Below are 18,269 nucleotides of genomic sequence, written 5' to 3'. Positions count from 1 at the left end.
AGGCAGAAATTTAATTTTTAAATCACATTTAATTTCTGAATTCTACATCACATAAGAATTTGATTTTTTTGTTTTGTTTAGTTTTGTCTTTCAAGGTAGGGTCTCACTCTAGTCCAGGCTGACTTGGAATTCACTATGTAGCCTCAGGTGATCCTCGAACTCATAGTAATCCTCCTACCTCTTGCCTCCCAAGTACTGGGATTAAAGGCATGCACTACCATCCCTGGCAAAAATTTGATTTTTATACTCAAATTGTGGTACAGGTAGTATGTTCTTAATCACTTTGTTCTGGTTAATCATTATAGTTGAGAATTAGCTAAGCAAAAGCAATTTTCAAAAATTATTCTCTTTCTGCCAACAGTTAGAAATCCATACTTTTGCTGCTTATTGCATTTTGTAAGAAATTTGCAATTATAGGACCTGTGAAGTTTTATCTTAATAAATTTTGCAGTATTGATTTTCTTATGCCCAAATTGAGCAGTGAAATATAAAATGAATTATTTGTGGTAAGCATGCCATGCTTTTTGTTATGAAGCTGCTAGTGATATTTTAAAGACATGTTAAAGTATCTCTTTGTCATTTTATTATGTTAATTACAGATCATAAATCCAAATGTTTGGCTTTTCATTGGAAATTTTATATAAAAAGTTAAATGTGTAATATTTAGTGATTTATCACAGGTTGTTGTCATCATTCACTTAGCAAAATAGCAAAATTTCTTGACCAGAAAAGGTAAGCATATGTAATATCTAATATAAAATCAGCAACTTAAAATATAATGGAACATGTTAAACATTTTTTACTGGTGATCGATTGTAAAACACTTCTATAAAAAGGCTGCTGATGGGGAGGGGATATGATGGAGAAGGGAGTTTCAAAGGGGTAAGTGGGGGGAGGGAGGGCATTACCATGGGGTATTTTTTATAATCATGGAAATTAATAAAAAAATTTTTAAATACAAAAAAAAAGGCTGCTGAAAAACTTACTTTTTCTTGGGAAGGGATTATATCTTTGTTAGTATCTTTTTTATTGGTAGACTTATTAATTTGAACATAATGTTTAAATAGCATTTATTCATTTTGTAAATGCTAGGAAAGGCAAACTTTTATGAGTAGAAAATGCACAATGAAAGAAACATTCCAATAAATGTGCATGTATACATTTTTACAAATAAGTTTTATTTTATTATTAAAGCCTGATTATAAAGCAAACAATTGTAACAGTAGAAGCTTGTCTCTCTAGTCTTGTTTGCTTTGTTTTGGGGGTTTGTTTGTGTGTTTATTCATTGTTTTTCAAGGTAGGGTCTCATTCCATCCAGCACCTGTTGACCTGGAATTTGCTCTGTAGCTCCAGGCTGGCCTGGAACTCACAGTGATCTTCCTACCTCAGACTCCTGAGTGCTGGGGTTAAAGGTGCATGCTACCATGCCCAGTATTCTAGTCTTGTTTTCTGTTTTGGCTGTTTCAAGTCCTATAGCAAAATGAATGGAATATATTTTCTTTACTATAATTTAGTTTTTGTGTTTATGATACTCAGGATGGAACCTAAGGCTTTGTGGATTATAAATAAATGCTCCTTCATTGAACTGTATCCCTAATATAATATGATCTATAACATAAAATTATGATATGTATTTCCTCCATTCTAATATTTTAGTTGTGCTAAACATAAAATTTACCTGTTAACTATTAAGTATACAGCTTTGTAGTGTTAAAGATATTCATGTTGTTGTGAAACATATTTCCAGAAATGTTCTTTATGCTAATCTGTAACTATACCCACTAAATAACTTTTGTTTTTTCTCTCTTCCTTCCCCTTTCCAACCATATTTCTAGTATTCATACCCCAAAATTTGATGATTTAAAATATGTCCTATGCATGAAATGATATAGTATTTGTCTTTCTGTGATTGTATTATTTTATTACAATAGCCTCAAAATTTTATCCATTTTATATAGCATGTGTTAGATTTTCTTCCTCTTTAAAACCAAATAACATCCCACTATATTTATAGACACCATTCAAATTTCCAATAAATTTGTTGAGTTTGAGCTGAAATGTTATTTTTTTTCTCTTAGTATTTCCCTCCCTCTCCTGTTTCCTTTCCTCCTATCTTCTTTCACTTTGCTCTTTGTTTCCTTCTATAAACCCTTTCCTTTATCCTCCTCCCTTCTCCCTCTTAATAAGTTTATACAGAAGTTGTGGTATTTTCCTTCTATATTTCAATGAATTATTTCACACACTGACTACATTGGAATCTGTTTTGGTATATGATTTGGAAACAAATTATTGCTTTCAGTTCAGTTACTTATAAATTATTTTTATGGAGCCTTCCAAAGATACAAAGAACTAGATGAGATAATGTGTAGCAGACAGCTTCAGGTTTGCTGAGATAAACTTCCAGACCAGGCACAGTTATGGAGGAAGGGATTTATTGAAGCTTACAGATCCAGGGGAAGTCCCATAATGGCAGAAGAAGCTGGCCTACCTTCACAGGCCCAAACAGAGAGAAGTACAAGCGAAAAGGCCAAAAGCCACAGCACACTTCTGGAACTCCAGTTAGGCACACTTTGCATATCTTTAGATTGAAATTGGAAACCCACCACCACACCTAAAGATCACCCAGTGACACTGCCTCCAGCCAGGTGGCTAAAGATGCAAACTACAAACAAATAAACAACTGAATATATTGAGAGCCATCTATTCTATTCAAACCACCACATAATGCTTCTAGGAAGATTCTAAGAGTCAAACATTCTTTTAATACCTGTATAGTATCATGTCTATTTTTTACTTTATCTTATTTTGCTGGTGTGTGCATGTGTGTGTGTGTGTGTGTGTGTGTGCGCGCACGTGCATGTGCACACACGTACCCATGTTATACCACATGCCCTTGCCTGCACTGGGATACGCCAACCTGAAAGTGGCCAAAGCTGTGTTCTATCCACTCATTTGAGCTGGGCTCTTAACTGATCCTGGACCTTGCTTTGTTTTTGAGAGCTCTGGTGATACTCTGTCCTTTACTATCATGAGACTGATGCCACAGACCTGCGTGGCCAGACCTGCTATATATGTGGGTCATAGAGATTGGACTCAGGCCTCCCCAGGCCCTCCTGCTTGCTCAAGAAGTGATCTTAACAGCTGGGCCATGTTTCTAGCTCATGATGTCAAAATTTTAAAAGACTTACTTTTTGAAGATAAGTACCTTTAACTCAGTCCTTATTTTATCTTTTCTCTTTAGAAATCTTTGAAGTTTATTTATAAAATCATGTTTTATATTTAGTAGTGAGGATTTTTTCATACATTTTACACTTTATATTTAAAGTACTTCTGATGCTAAAAGAAAGTAACTATATGCTCTTTAGAGACTTGGTACTTAGACTTGTCTTGCTAAAAGCAAATAAAGCATTGAACGTATATTTTTATGACTTTTATCTTCACCATATTTATTCAACATAAAATGTCTTGACACATCACTTAAATAATTTACCTTCTCTTCTTTCCTACATTTTGGGGCTAAATTTGAAGGTTCTTCAGTATGAAGTTTCATCTTTTTGGCCCACTGAGCTAGGAATCAGGAGCCCAATAGATAAGTAGTACTTAGGTTGAGAAGTAGAGAATAAGACATCTCTGTTGTATTTAGAGTATACTATATACTTATATGAAAATAGCACTACATAATCATGTATAATAAAAGAAAAATAACATTTAAATCTAGGTACAAAATATTCATTTAAGCAAAAACAAATGTTAGTTTAACATCTTTTCTCTTAAGGTTTTTTTTTTTTTTTTTTTTTTTTTTTTTTTTTTAAGTTTTTGAGGTAGGGTTTCACTCAAGTCCAGACTGACCTGGAATTTACTATATAGTCACAGGGTGGCATTGAACTCACAGTGATCCTCCTACCTCTTCCTCCCAAGTGCTAGGAATAAAGGTGTGTGCCACCACGCCTGGCATTTCTCTTTAGGTTTTAATTTTAAAACTATGTATACTTATATATGTATATATGTATATGTGGTTTCAAATCCAGAAGTTCAGAAAACTTACTGTGAAATGGAGTGCCTTTTTTCTCCTTAATCTCCTGTTTCCCATGTATTAGATGTAGCCTCTTAACCATTCTTCTGTTTTGAGTACTTTTGGGAGTACGTTTACATTTCTAAGACACTTTGATTGTTTGAATCAGATGTCCTCCATAAACTCATGTGTTCTGGATGTTTGACACTCTCCCCCCACCTGCTGACAGCACTTTGAGAGGTGGAGCCCTGTTGGAGAAGGTGTGTTTTTGGGAGAAGGCTTTGGGGTATTATAGCCAGATTCCCTTGCTCACTCTGCTAATGCTGTTTCCTACCTGCTGTGGCAAGAGGTTGAGCTCCAGCCTCTAGTTATGCCATGCTTTCCCCTGCCTTCTTGAAACAGCTCCTTGAGGCTCCCGTCAGCTGCTTTGGCTGGTTGTATTATCTCAGCAACAATACAGTTAACTACAGCAAACTAATTGGTACCAGGAGTTGGTGGTCATTGCTTCTAGAATCCTGACTCTATGGCTTTGTGCCTTTGGGAACTGATTTGCAGGAAGAATGTGGAAGGATTTGAAACTTGGCCTGAGGGACACCTTGCAGTGCTGTTAGGAGAGTTGGATGGACCATTCTGGTCAGAGTTGAAAGACCTAAATGCAGAAAGAACTATGAATTTTGTAGGATTGGGTTAAGAGAGAAAACTCTTTATCCAGAATGAGCCAGAAGCAGTTTTTGTGAAAGGCGTGTTGCATTTGCCTGTATCCTAACTACTTAAGCAGGGTTCAGTTTAGGAAAAATGGACTGCTGTGAACAGAAGGACTTGATATACAAAGAAATGGAAGTTTCAGGCTAGACACAGAGCTTTTGGTTCAGCTTCAATTGTTTGAAAGGTGACCACCATTGAGATTGGGCCAGCTGTTTAGCATCAGTACAGCAGGAAGAATTCTAACTGTTTTGAAAGTATAGGAACAGATTGCTGAAGGAGTTTTTCTGCTCTTAAAAGTTAGCTTTATTCCTCCTTGGATTAATAATTTGGCAGCCCACCTGGTACTATGGAATATAACAAATGGAGGAAAGAGTGGGTCATTGGATTTGCAATGTAATGGTTTTTTGGAAGTGGCCACTGGGCAATGTGAGGCAGGGTTGTTGGAAGTACCTTCATCTCCCCTGTTGGAGCTACGAGGATAAACCATGGTTTGTGCTGGAGACCCATGGATTTTTGACATGCTAAAACTCAGGTTGTATATTGGTATATTGTGTGTGCATACTGTGCCTCAAGCTGAATACCTGTAGATGATAATATTGTATTACAGCACAAATATTTATATCCCTTTGAAGGTAAGTGAAAGCTCATTGTAAGAAAATGCTGCTGTGGCTTAATATGAATTGTTTGCCTGTTTATTAGGTCATGCTGAGTGTCTGGGAGCCCTAATTCTGTACAGGAGTTTTGCATCTTGTGATTGAGGGTTGATTGAAATAGCTGTGTTAGATAGCAATGCAGCCCAGTGACATAATACTTGCAGGGCACTGGCACCACCAAGAAAATAAAAAATAAATGTATGACTTTCATTTTCTACAGTGCTAATTAGGCCCTAAGTATTCTAGGGTCAAATATGGAGAGAATATTTTCAAATTGAATAGAGCATTTAGAAAGTGTAACAATAAAGACAGAAGTTTTCCTCTGTTTAATCCCTTTGACTAGAATGTTCCATCTTGCAGTTAATTTTGTTTGAATCAATTTAGTAGTTAGGGTCCTCAAATTTTAAAGCATTTTTAATGAAATGTATTAAATCAGTCTCTCTTTAAAATATTTTTTACTTTCATTTATTTGAGAGAGAGAATGAGCACACCAGGGCCTCCAGCTGGTACAAATGAACTCCAGATGCATGCACCACCTTGTGCATCTGGCATGTGGGTCCTGAGTGGTTGAATCTGGTTCCTTTGGCTTTGCAAGCAAATATCTTAACCACTAAGCCACCTCTTCAGCCCTTTTTAATTTTCCTTTGTAAATGAGGCCAGTTTCTTGATGAAGAATTTCAAGAGTAAGTTGCTGCTGTTACTTAACACAGTCATTCTGTCTATTTGATTTATAGTCTTAAAAAAAATAAAAGTAAGAGGTTGGAAAGATGGCTTAGCAGTTAAGGCATTTGTCTGCGAAGCCTAAGGACCCAGGTCTGATTCTCCAGTAGTCATGTGAGCCAGATGCACAAGGTGGTACATGAGTCTGGAATTAGTTAGCAAAATGACTAGAGGCCCTGGTGTGGCCATTCTCTCTCTCAAATAAATAAAATTTAAAAATAAAAAGAGTAGGTAACTAATGTGAGCTCCTTCGCTGGTAGAGCATGTACTTAGCATGCGTTAGGGCCTGGGCTGAGTCCCTAGCACCACTGTTCCTTCAAAAATCACAAAGTAGCCGGGCGTGGTGGCACACACCTTTAATCTCAGCACCTGGGAGGCAGAGGTAGGAGGATCGCTATTAGTTCTAGCCCACCCTGAGATAACAGTGAATTCTAGGTCAGCCTGGGCTAGAGTGAGACCCTACCTTGAAAAACAAACAAAAAAAAGTGCAAGGACTTGGGAAATTTCCTACATGAACCTACCTGAATTCTGGACCGATTTACAGGCAGGTATAACATTTCTTATCCCACATACACAGTTGATAAATTAACATTTGGAGTGTGATAGACAAGTTAAGGTAAAATCAGAGGTTCCTAATCAAAGGAACTTTTTTGGGGGCTCAATTCACCACCTATTTCCTTACCTGCTCTGTACTTTGATAATCCCTATCTTAGCTTTTACACATTATAGTTAACTTTAGCTTGTCTGCAAGAAGAGTGGGTGAAGTTAGTACTTGTTTTAATAATACTCTGTTCTCTTCTTAGTTTCTCCATTAGTCGAAGAAGGAGAAAAACAAAACAAACATTTTAAGCCATCAAAAGTACCTTGCAGAGAATCAGCCACATTGACCTCTTGCTCACCACCAGTAAGTCAGGAGCTACTGATGGTCAAAGAGAAATTTATCCCACCTGAGCTAAGTATCTGGGACTACTTCATAGCCAAGGTAATAAAAGTGTTAAACATACCAGCATTTACGTTGTGAAATGGAAATGAAGGAGTTTTAATGAAGTAATTAATTGTTGGTGCTTCTAAATATTTTCCCACTCTGGCTTTAAATTTTTTCATTTGTATCAGAGTACATTGATACATTATGATTGAATTTTAAACTAAACAAAGTTATTAAATAAGTTAAAATATAATTCAATTAATGCTTTAATGTTTTGTACTTAAAAGTGGCTAAAGAATGTAAAGAATGAAGATTGTGAGCTGGAGGGATGGCTTAGTGGTTAAGGTGTTTGCCTGCAAAGCCAGGTTCCATTCCCCAGGACACATGTTAGGCAGATGCACACAGGGGCCCACATGTCTGAAGTTTGTTTGCAGTGGCTGGAGGCCCTGGCATGCCCATTCTCCCCGCCCCCTCCTGTTTTCTCTGTCAAATAAATAAATAAAAATAAAAAGAATGAAAATTGCTAGTAAAGTGCTTTGATCATCTATCATCCATGCTCAGTTTCTTTTTCTTTCTCCTCTTTCACCTTCTCTCTCCTCCTTCCCATTCCCTCTTCTTTCTTTTTTCTACATCTTGGAGCTCAAAGTCAGGATCTTATACAAGCTAGATAAGTCTTCGGCTACTGAGTAGAACAATAGACCCTCTTTCATTTTTAGTACTGTACAAAACCTTGTAATATTTTAACAGGTACAAATTTCACTTACATATGCTGAGTTAAAGATCATCATTACTTGAAATTCAGTTTACCACAATATGTGGAATTGCATCATATATAAGCTTCCTTACAATGGTTCCACACATGTGAATAACAGATATATATTGTGATCAGTAACCAGTTACATCATGTCTTTCAAGGTCTGCCAGTGATTGGTTATTTAGTGCCTGTTAACTCATACTCAGGCAGCATGGCAAATACTTATTTTCCCTTGTCTCCCATGTGCTCTTTTTAAAAATAGGATAATCCAAAGGGGGAATTGGTAAAATAAGATGAAAGTACATCAGAAAAAGGAAAAGTGATGGTACTGGGAAGGAAATTCAAATTGAATATTAATAGAGTTATAGAAAAATAGCTAACTATATTGTCATTATTGCTATTCGAAAGATAATAAATGGATAAGCAGAAATTTAGTGAATTAGCAAATATAGAAGGTAATTTTAAGGAAAGGATGAATTTATTTCAGAGCGCGTAGCCTTGACCTACAAACCCAACGTTTGGGAGGTTAAGGCAGATAGATAGCAAGCTCAAGACTAGTCCAGGCTACAGAGTGAGGGCCTGTCTAAGAAAAATTACCTTCTAAGTTAATTCCAGGACAGCCTGAGCCAGAGTCAAACCCTACCTTGAAAAAACAAAAACAACAACAATAAAAAATTACATTCTAGCAAGTTGACATTTTGACACATTCTCATTAAAATAAGAATTTTTCATTGACTGGACAAATTATGGCAGTTTTATAATATATCACAGAAACAATGTGGGAAATACTATTTTACTTATTGTTTTTTTCAAGGTAGGGTTTCACTCTAGCTCAGGCTCTCCTGTAATTCACTATGTAGTCTCAGGGTGGCCTCGAACTCACGGTGATCTTCCTACCTCTGCCACCTGAGTGCTGGGATTAAAGGCGTGTACTACCAGGCCCGCCCTATTTTGCTTTTTTATAGCGCTAATTGTTGTTGTTGTTTTCATTTTTATTTTTATTTATTTGAGAGAGAGAGAGACAGAATGGGCACACCAGGGCTTCTAGCCACTGCAAACAAACTCCAGACGCATGTGTCCCCCCTTGTGCATCTGACTAATGTGGGTCCTGGGGATTCAAACCTCAAAGCAGGGTCCTTGGGCTTCACAGGCAAGTGCTTAATCACTAAGCCATCTCTCCAGCCCTTGTTTATTTTCATTTATTTATTTGAGAGCTACAGAGAAAGAGGCAGAGAGCGAGAGAGAGGATGGGTATGCCAGGGCTTCCAGCCACTGCAAATGAACTCCAGATGTGTGAGCCCCCTTGTGCATCTGGTTAACGTGGGTCCTGGGGAATCGAGCCTCGAATCAGGATCCTTAAGCTTCACAGGCAAGTGCTTAACTGCTAAGCCATCTCTCCAGCCCTTATTTTACTTTTTTATTTGGAAAGGTCTGAAAATTGGATATTATTATTAGACTATTATTTATTTGGATATATTAAATCAAACATTTGGATGATAAGCTATATAATTTTTGTTTCAGCCTTTTCTGCCCCCTTCCCAAAGTAGAGCTGAGTATGACTCAGAGGAGAGTCTCGAAAGTGATGATGATGATGATGATAATGATGATGATGCTATATCTTCAGATTTCCATCTCCATGAGCATTCAAATTCAAATTCATATAGGTATGAAATATTTAAGCTTCTTTAAAAAATACTGTCATGGTCTACATAAGTAATAGTTTTTAAAATAACATTTAGGAATGATGAATTATACATAATAATGAATATTTCTCTCGGTGAAATTGTTGAATTTATTTCTCTTTTGGGTGTGTATGTGTGATGCAGGGTCCTGTTTGTGCCATGCCACACCAAGATCAGTGGACAGCTTCAGTGTCAGGGCAGCAGTCTCCTTAGCCTTCGCAAACACCAGGCCGGCTGGCCCAGAAGCTTTGGGCAGCTCTCGGGCACCGCCTCCCTTGTGCAGGTGTGCTGGGTTACAGACTAGCATTGCAGCATTCAGCTTTATGCTGGTTCTGGAGATCAAGCTTGCATGACAAGTGTTTTGTGCACTGGACCCATCTCCTCAGCTGTAAATACCTTCCCTTAAAAAACTTAATTTATTTACAAGCAGAGAGATACAGAGAGAGGGAGAACGTGAGCACAAGTGTGGAAGCGAGCACAAGCAAGCATGTGCGCACCAGGGCCTCCAGCCACTGCAAATGAACTCCAGATGCATGCACCATTTTGTGCAACTGGCTTTAACTGGTCTCTGGGGAATTGAACTTAGGCCATTAGGCTTTGCAGGCAAGGGTATGTAACTGCCTAACCATCTCTCCAGCTCTATCTATCTATTTATCTTTCTTTCTTTTCTGTCTGTCTGCCTTTCCTTCATACATTTATTTGAGAGAGAGACAGAATGGGTATACCAGCATACCAGGACCTATAGCTACTGCAAACCACCTTGTGCTTCTGGCTTTATGTAGGTGCTGGGGAATCAAGCCTGGGTCCTTTGGCTTTGCAGGCAAGTCCCTTAATTGCTAAGCCATCTCTCCAGCTGCTACATTTCTTTAACAACAATTTCCCAACTAATATATGTGTTTGTGTGTATAATTTTTTTTTCTTTTTTTAGGCTTTTCGAGGTAGGGTCTTACTCTGGTCTAGGCTGACCTGGAATTAACTGTGTAGTCTCAGGGTGGCCTTGAACTTACAGTGATCCTCTTACCTCTGCCTCTTGAGTGCTGGGATTAAAGGCACCACCATTCCTGGCTCAGTCCTTTCTATATTATCAAAAATTAAATTTTCACAGCATTCAACTCCAGCTTGAATGGCACATTATTATTACATTCATAAGTAATCCTTATCTGTGCTATCTTGTCTCTGTTTATTGCAAGTGCAATGTGAGTTTATTTTATTAAGACATGATATATTAGAAACAGGATAAAAATAAAAGATTTTAGAAAAACCAAGTACATTAATGGGAAATAAATAAACTCATTAATTGAAAAATTATTGTGAGATTTTTACTTGGTGTATTTTTCTGCTATTTTCATTTTTAATATATAAATATTTGCATAGCTCATTCATCAAACTGTGTAACTCAATAATAACCTAATGATAATGTGATAGGGCTTGGTATAAAATCCAGTGGTAGATAATTTGCTTTACATGTGTGAAAGATAAGACAAGAAAAAAATATCAAAGGGCTTGAAGTAGATATTTCTCTAAGATATGGAATGACCAGGAAACAAGAAGAACTGCTCTATTTATTAGGGAATGTAAACCAGAGCCATAGTTGAATTCTATCTTACACTCATCAGTATGGCTACTACAGAAATAACAATAACAGTGTTGGCCAATAGGTAGATAAATTACAATTTTTGTGCCCTGGTAGGTATATAAAAGGGTGCAGCCACTGTGGAAATTGGTGTCATGGTTTCTTTAAAAATGAAAAATGCAAAGCCAGGTGTGGTGGCACACGCATTTAATACCAGCACTTGGGAGGCAGAGGTAGGCAGATCGCCATAAGTTCAAGGCTACCCTGAGCCTACATAGTGAATCCCAGTTCAGCATGAGCTAAAGTGAGACCCTTCTTCAAAGAAATAAGGAAAGGAAAAAAAGAAAGAAGGGAAAGAAAAATGCAGGGGTTAGGGGAATAGCTCAGTTGGCAAAGTACTTGCCTTTCAAGCAGGAGGATCTGAGTTCAATCTTAAAACCCATAGGAAAAAACGCCAAGGATGAAGGCATGTATTTATAGCCCCAGAACTGGAGAAACAGGGATATGGAACATGCTAGTCAGCCATTCTCACCTTCTTAGGTCAGTTCCAGGACAGAGAGTTACTCTTCCTCCAAAAAAAAAAAAAAGTTGTTGACTCTCATGATGGTCTTCTGGCCACCACACACGAGCTGTGTAAGCAAAATGCGGCATGTTCGTAAATGGAAAATTATATAACTTATGCTAAGTGCGATAATAGTCACTAAAAAGTAAGTAGTGTGTGGTTCTACTTATGGAGTTCTTAGAGTAGTTAAGTCAGTAAAGAGTAAAAGTAAAAGTAGAGGAATACTGGTGGCTTCCAAGGGCTGGATGAGGAAGGAAATGTGCAGTTTCGTTGATTGAACATAGATTTGCAGTTTTCCACCATGAAGAATTACAGAGATTAGTGCTAATGGTGGTTGTACAACATATTACATATTTACAAATGCTTACAATAGTAAATTTTATGTTGTGTATTCTACCATAATTTATACTAATTGAAAGACAATACCTTAAGACATAAATGTGTTCCACCTGAAATTAATTTTTTTTAATTTTAATTTATTTTTTTGAGAGAAGCAGGGAGGGAAAGAGGCAGATGAAATGAGCATGCCATGACTTCTAGCCACTGCAGACAGACTCCAGATGCATGCACCACTTTGTGCAGCTGGCTTTATGTAGGTACTGGGGAATTGAACCTGGGTCCTTTGGCTTTGCAGGCACCTTAACTATTAAGCCATCTCCCCAACGCTGAAATTAATTGCTTTTAATTTTTTATTTTTCATTATTTATTTGACAGAGAAAGACGGAGGGGGCAGGGAGGGAGGAAGAGAGACAGAGAGAGGGAGAGGATGGGTGTGCCAGGGCCTCCAGCCACTGCAAATGAACTCCAGATGTGTGCACCCCCTTGTGCATCTGACTAACGTGGGTCCTGGAGAATCGAACCAGGGTCCTTTGGCTTTGCAGGCAAGTGCCTTAACCGCTCAGCCATCCCTCCAGCCCCTGAAGTTAATTTTTTTAAGTTAAACTCTACAATGATATGAAGTTAGAAGCCTAATATTTCTTTTTCACTCAGGTCTTTCCCTAGACCCTCTACAGGTAGCCATTTGTATAAGTTTCTCTGTCCATATGATTGCAAAAATAAGTGTGTCTCTATTACTTCCCCTGTATACCATATATACTGTTCTGAAATTTGCTGCTTAATTTCTAATACATACTGGAGTTCTCTCCATGTTAACACTTCTAATTTAAGGTTACTGTAAAATTCTTTTTTGATATTATCATTTATTTATTTGAGAAAAGGAGAGAGAATATGGGTGTGCCAGGGTTTCTTGCCACTGTAAATAAATTCCAGATACATCCATTGCTTTGTGCATTTGGCTTTACATGGGTACTGGGGAGTTAAACCTGTGACAGTAGGCTTTGCAAGCAAGCACCTTAACCACTGAGCCATCTCTCTAGCCCAGTTACCTTAAAATTCTATACTTTAAAGTTAATTAGTACTCTCCTTATGGGTAATTTGGTTATTTTTAGCTCTTCTACTTTTGGTAATGCTGGCATAAATAATTGCATGTATATATTATTTTGGTGTTGTGGAGGTGTATTTTCAATGTAGATGCTTAGTCGTGGAATTGTGGGGTCAAAGGTGGTATCTTTATTTAAATCCCTGCATAAATCTTTAACAGCAATATTTGCTTTGTTTTTAGTTGGTCATTGATGCGATTGGCTATGGTGCAGTTGGTGCTCAACAATTTGAAGACTTTTTATCCCTTTGCAGGTCATGATCTTGCAGGTAATAAACATTCTTATGGGAAATAATGGTGTCATTGGTTTAGTTTGCTATTCTTTATGTTTCTTTTAACTAGTACTAAAAAGGAAAAAGATAGTTTTCTTTTAACTAAAGTATCCGTAAAACTAGCTGCCATGCTAATAGATGGTTGAGAAGACCAATATTAAAGAACTCAGAGGCACTGTACCTGATGTTCTATTGAGACTCATTATATTGAAAGCTCAGTCTGAGTGATGACACTAAGCAAACCCTAAAGAATAATGAAGAAATAGTTGTGTGTGTCATACTTCAAATATGAACTATGTTTTCATATAAATAGTAAACAAAGTATTAAGACATCAAATTAACCAAAAATTTTATGTGACTGTTAGAATTATGGAGAAAGGAAAGGCGTATTCTCATATTCTATAGATTAAATAAGTAGATCATGTTCAAAATTAAAAATCAAATCAAAATAAGAAAGAAGGATAGATATGAGGAGATGGATGGAAATAGTTAAAAAATGAAAGTGGATGCTAGGCATGGTGGTGCACGCCTTTAATCCCAGCACTTGGGAGGCAGAGGTAGGAGGATTGCTGTAAATTCGGGGCCATCCTGAGACTACATAGTGAATTCCAGGTCAGCCTGAGCTAGAGCGAAACCCTACCTTAGGGGAAAAAAACAAAATTGAAAGTGGACTTGGGAATGCGAAGGAATATAATTAATAAGTGCTGAATTTCATGATACAGATTATTTACATTGCTTTTTATTTTATAAGTATATCTTAAAATTACATGGATGGCACAAATTCAAGCAGTTAATTTTTTCCACATATATTCAAGTATATTTTTATGTATAGTTAAAGCCAGAAGCAGTAATGTTGAAATACAAAGATTTATGACTTATTTTATGTGAGAGAGAATTGGTGCATCAAGGCCTCTAACCACTGCCACCGAACACCAGACACATGTGCCACCTTTTTGCATGTGTGTGACCTTGTGCCTTGTGTCACTTTGTGTGTCTGGCTTACATGGAACCTGGAGAGTCAAACATGGGTCCTTGTCTTAAATGCTAAGTCATCTCTACAGCCCAGCATTGTTGTTTTTTTTCTTTTTTCTTTTTTTTTCAAACTACTATATTCTGTGCTTCCATGCCTCTGCAAAGTTGTATGTTGATATCTTAGTTTTAGGAGTATTTTGCTGCAGAAATAATCATGGACCAATTGTATTTTCCCTTTTTAGAGTTGCCAGTTAGTTCACCTCTTTGTCATGCAGTTTTAAAAACTCTTCAGTGTTGGGAACAAGTTCTTCTCCGACGACTTGAAATCCATGGTGGACCACCGCAAAACTATATCTCAAGTCATACTTCTGAAGAGAGTTTGTCTGCAGGACCTGCAATTCTCCGCCACAAAGCTTTACTAGAACCTACAAACACTCCGTTCAAGTAGGCTTAAAAATCCACACCATTTTAAGTAGTTTTGCTAAGTTAGATTGTTGGCAGGTGGTATATGTAGAAAAAAATATTTAAGACCTAGGCTTCACTTTCTCTCTAACTGCATATCTGTGTCTTTGTGAGATATTTCAGTATTTCATAGGTTAGTGAACTTTTCTGGCAAAAGCCAGTTAGCATTTTAGACATTTTAAGATGCCTTGTCATGATTACTTAACTCTGACATTGTAGAGGACAACAACCATAGACAGTAAGTCAAAAGGGAGATTTGGCCTGTTTCTGTAAACTTTACTTTTGAAAATATAGGGTAGGCTTAATTAGCTATGGCTTGAAGACTGTAATTTATTGACATCTACTCTGCAAGCCCAATAGATAGGCTTAAAAAAAAATAAAAGCGTGCAGGAGAGAGAAATGACATGCCAGGGCTTCCAGCCACTACAATCACACTCCAGATGCATGTGCCACCTTGTGCACATGTGCGACCTTGCGGGCTTGTGTACTTGCGTCACTTTGTGTGTCTGACTTATGTGGGATCTGGAGAGTTGACTGTGGGTCCTTAGGTTTCACAGGCAAGCACCTTGACCCCTAAACCATCTCTGCAGCCTGGTTTATATTCTTTTAGAAGCTTTCACCCCACAGTTGATCAGTAACAAGGATTTTGTGGACTGATACATGTTCATAGATAACACTTAACAGTACTTGTCTCTTCTAGTTTTCTTCTAAAAGGCATACCCTTTTTTATTTGCTAGATCAGTGAACTATAGCCAGAAGTAGGACCAAGTCCAGTCCTACTCCTCCTTTGTAAATAACATTTTGTTAGATCACAGCCAGAACTGTCATCTGCATTGTAAGATAAGGGTTGAGTGCATGGGCAAAGTGCCTCACATTTTGAAATTTTCCAGTTTGGGATTTTGCATAGATTTGACTAATTGAATACCTGTAGTGCAAAATCCAAAATGCTCCATGTCAGCAGTACTTAGGGGAAGTTTCAGACTTTGAAACATTTTTGAATGAGGGATGTTTGGCCTGCATGTCTCCTGCTCCCCACTACAGTGGCAAAATGGAGTGTTGTAATTAAAACCATATGGCTCTCAAATCCTAATCCTGAAGTATTTACTTATTTAACCCTTTAAGAAAATGCTTGTCAGGAGAAATTGCAGGGGAAACAACCATGTGAACACTGCTGTTACTGCTAGCCTCACAACAAGCTCCAGGGTGATGGTGACAAACACGGTGATCAATCAAAACCTACCAGGACAGGAATGTAGAAGCCACAGAGAGCTCAGCACTAAATCAGACTGCCGAGACATCCGCTGTGGCTCAGAGAATACTGTGGAATAGAAGTCCGCCATGGCTCAGAAAATTCTGTGGGATTGGGGCAGAAAGATTGTAAGAGGCACGGAGTGGGTAGGAATACTCTGAGGCAAGATCCCCTGCTGTCCCACAGAGACTAACTGAGGCCTTCGTGACCCCACAGTGACTACCATAACCCCACTGAGGAGGGCGTCCAGAGTAGCAGGAGCTGGGGCAGAGGGGCAAAAGAGAATAACTTGTTGTAATTAATATAAGATTAAAATTAATATTAAAAAAAAGAAAATGGTGGGCATGGTGGCACACGCCTTAAATCCCAGCACTCAGGAGGCAGAGGTAGGAGGATTGCCGAGAGTTTGAGGCCACCCTGCAACTACACAGTGAATGCCAGGTCAGCCTGGCCTAAAGTGAGACCTTACCTCAGAAAACCAAAAACAAGAAAAGAAAATGCTTTTGTATGGTGCAGTCCTATCTCATTTATTATAATAAACATTCATACAGCACTAATAAATTGCTATCAAGTTAATCAGAACTCTCAAGTAATGTAATTAAATTTACTGTCTCTGTAGATCCAAACATCATCTGGCACTGTCTGTGAAGAGGCTTTGGCAGTATTTAGTAAAACAGGAAGAGATTCAAGAAACCTTTATCAGAAATATATTCACCAAGAAAAGGTGTCTAAATGAGGTTTGTATATGTTGAAATCTTGTTAGTACTTTATTATTGAATTTTCAAGTTTGTAAAAAAAACCATTTTATATAATAAATATGGAATTAATGCTTTTCTAGATAGACATACAAAAGGAGGAGAGATACTTAAGTTTAAGTAATTCATTTAGATTTACTTGAGACACTTTTATTACTTAACTTATTAGAGAGAGAGAATGGGCACACCAGGGCCTTTAGTCACTGCAAATAAACTCCAGACATATGTACCACATTGTACATAAGACTTATGTGGGTACTGGGGAATCTAACCTGGGTCCTTATGCTTCACAAGCAAGCACCTTAACTGCTAAGCCATCTCTTCAGCCCCAGCACATTCTTCTTTAATTAATACTAAGGATTCTGGATCTTGTGTCTTTTGTTTTGAGGTATAATGTACAATTGCTTAGGAGACTGCAGTTTCTCATGATGTTCATATTATATTTGAGTCTATCTTAAAAGATTAATTTAGGTTTGTATAATGAAAACATATGGAGAATATACATTTTTTTCTTATATGGATTATGTTTAAATAAATAAAAGTTTGCAAAATTGAGTTATAATTCTACTGTAACAATTTGATTATATCTTGATAATATCACAACATTTCTTTGGGGAAAGGAGTAATTTAGTTAAGTGCTATTAAAAAATCTCAGTTTGGGGCTAGAGGGGTGTCTTAGTAGTTAAGGTGCTTGCCTACAAAGCCAAAGGATGTAGATTCGATTCCACAGGACCCATGTAAGCCAGATGCACAAGGTAGCACATGCATCTGGAGTTCATTTGCAGTGGCTGAAAGCCCTGGCATGTCTATTCTCTCTCTCTCTCTCTCTACCACTTTCTATCTCTCTCAGATAAATAAATAAATATATTTTTTAAATGTCAGTTTGATAGCACAAAGAACTTACATCTGAATATAAATGAACATCATCTTTCCTTAAGAATGTTTGTAGCACATGCCTTTAATCCCAGCACTGGAGAGTCAGAGGTAGGAGGATTGCCATGAGTTCAAGGCTACCATGAGACTACATAGTGAATTCCAGGTCAGCCTGAGCTAGAGAGAGACTCTACCTTGAAAAACCAAAAATAATAATCATAATGATGTTTTGTGACTAAAAATTGTCAGGTGAACTTAAACAATAGGCACAATTATATAGCTGAATCTTTAGCTTCCCTGAATTCAGAACTGGCCACTGGTTTGTGGGCCACATTCTGAATAACACTGAACTAATATGCAGATAAACCTTGTACTAATTTTGAAGTGGGAAGAAAAATGACTTCAGTTGGAGAAATAAGGAAATAGAATAGCCTTACAATAAACATGCAAGCAAAAGGCAAGACTGCTTTAAAGCACTAAAGAAAAGGGAAACTACATATATAACTTCTGTTTTTTATTTAAGTACTAATGTTTAATAAGCAATTTAGTGTGCTATTATTTAGCTTTTGCTAGATTTTTGTACACATATTCAAATTAGCCATGTCAGAAAAAGAAAATATATCACTTTATTGCTTAGAAGAATCAATACTTTTTTCTTTCTT

General features: G+C 37.3%; 1 protein-coding gene across 3 annotated transcripts in view; it reads left to right on the top strand.

Annotated features, from left to right (window-relative positions):
• The window catches only part of Dmxl1 (Dmx like 1), a 153,014-nt gene that overhangs the window by 89,358 nt on the left and 45,387 nt on the right, over positions 1–18,269 (top strand). For all 3 annotated transcript variants that reach the window (XM_045134454.1, XM_045134452.1, XM_045134455.1), the window contains 5 exons: positions 6,894–7,072; positions 9,291–9,433; positions 13,208–13,293; positions 14,511–14,712; positions 16,599–16,716. In XM_045134454.1, coding sequence (XP_044990389.1) covers positions 6,894–7,072; positions 9,291–9,433; positions 13,208–13,293; positions 14,511–14,712; positions 16,599–16,716 — 728 coding nt within the window. The remainder of the gene's footprint in view (positions 1–6,893; positions 7,073–9,290; positions 9,434–13,207; positions 13,294–14,510; positions 14,713–16,598; positions 16,717–18,269) is intronic.

This window comes from Jaculus jaculus, chromosome 14, assembly GCF_020740685.1.
Source record: "Jaculus jaculus isolate mJacJac1 chromosome 14, mJacJac1.mat.Y.cur, whole genome shotgun sequence".
Taxonomy (NCBI): Eukaryota; Metazoa; Chordata; class Mammalia; order Rodentia; family Dipodidae; genus Jaculus; species Jaculus jaculus.
This window is presented reverse-complemented; position numbering and strand designations above follow the sequence as displayed.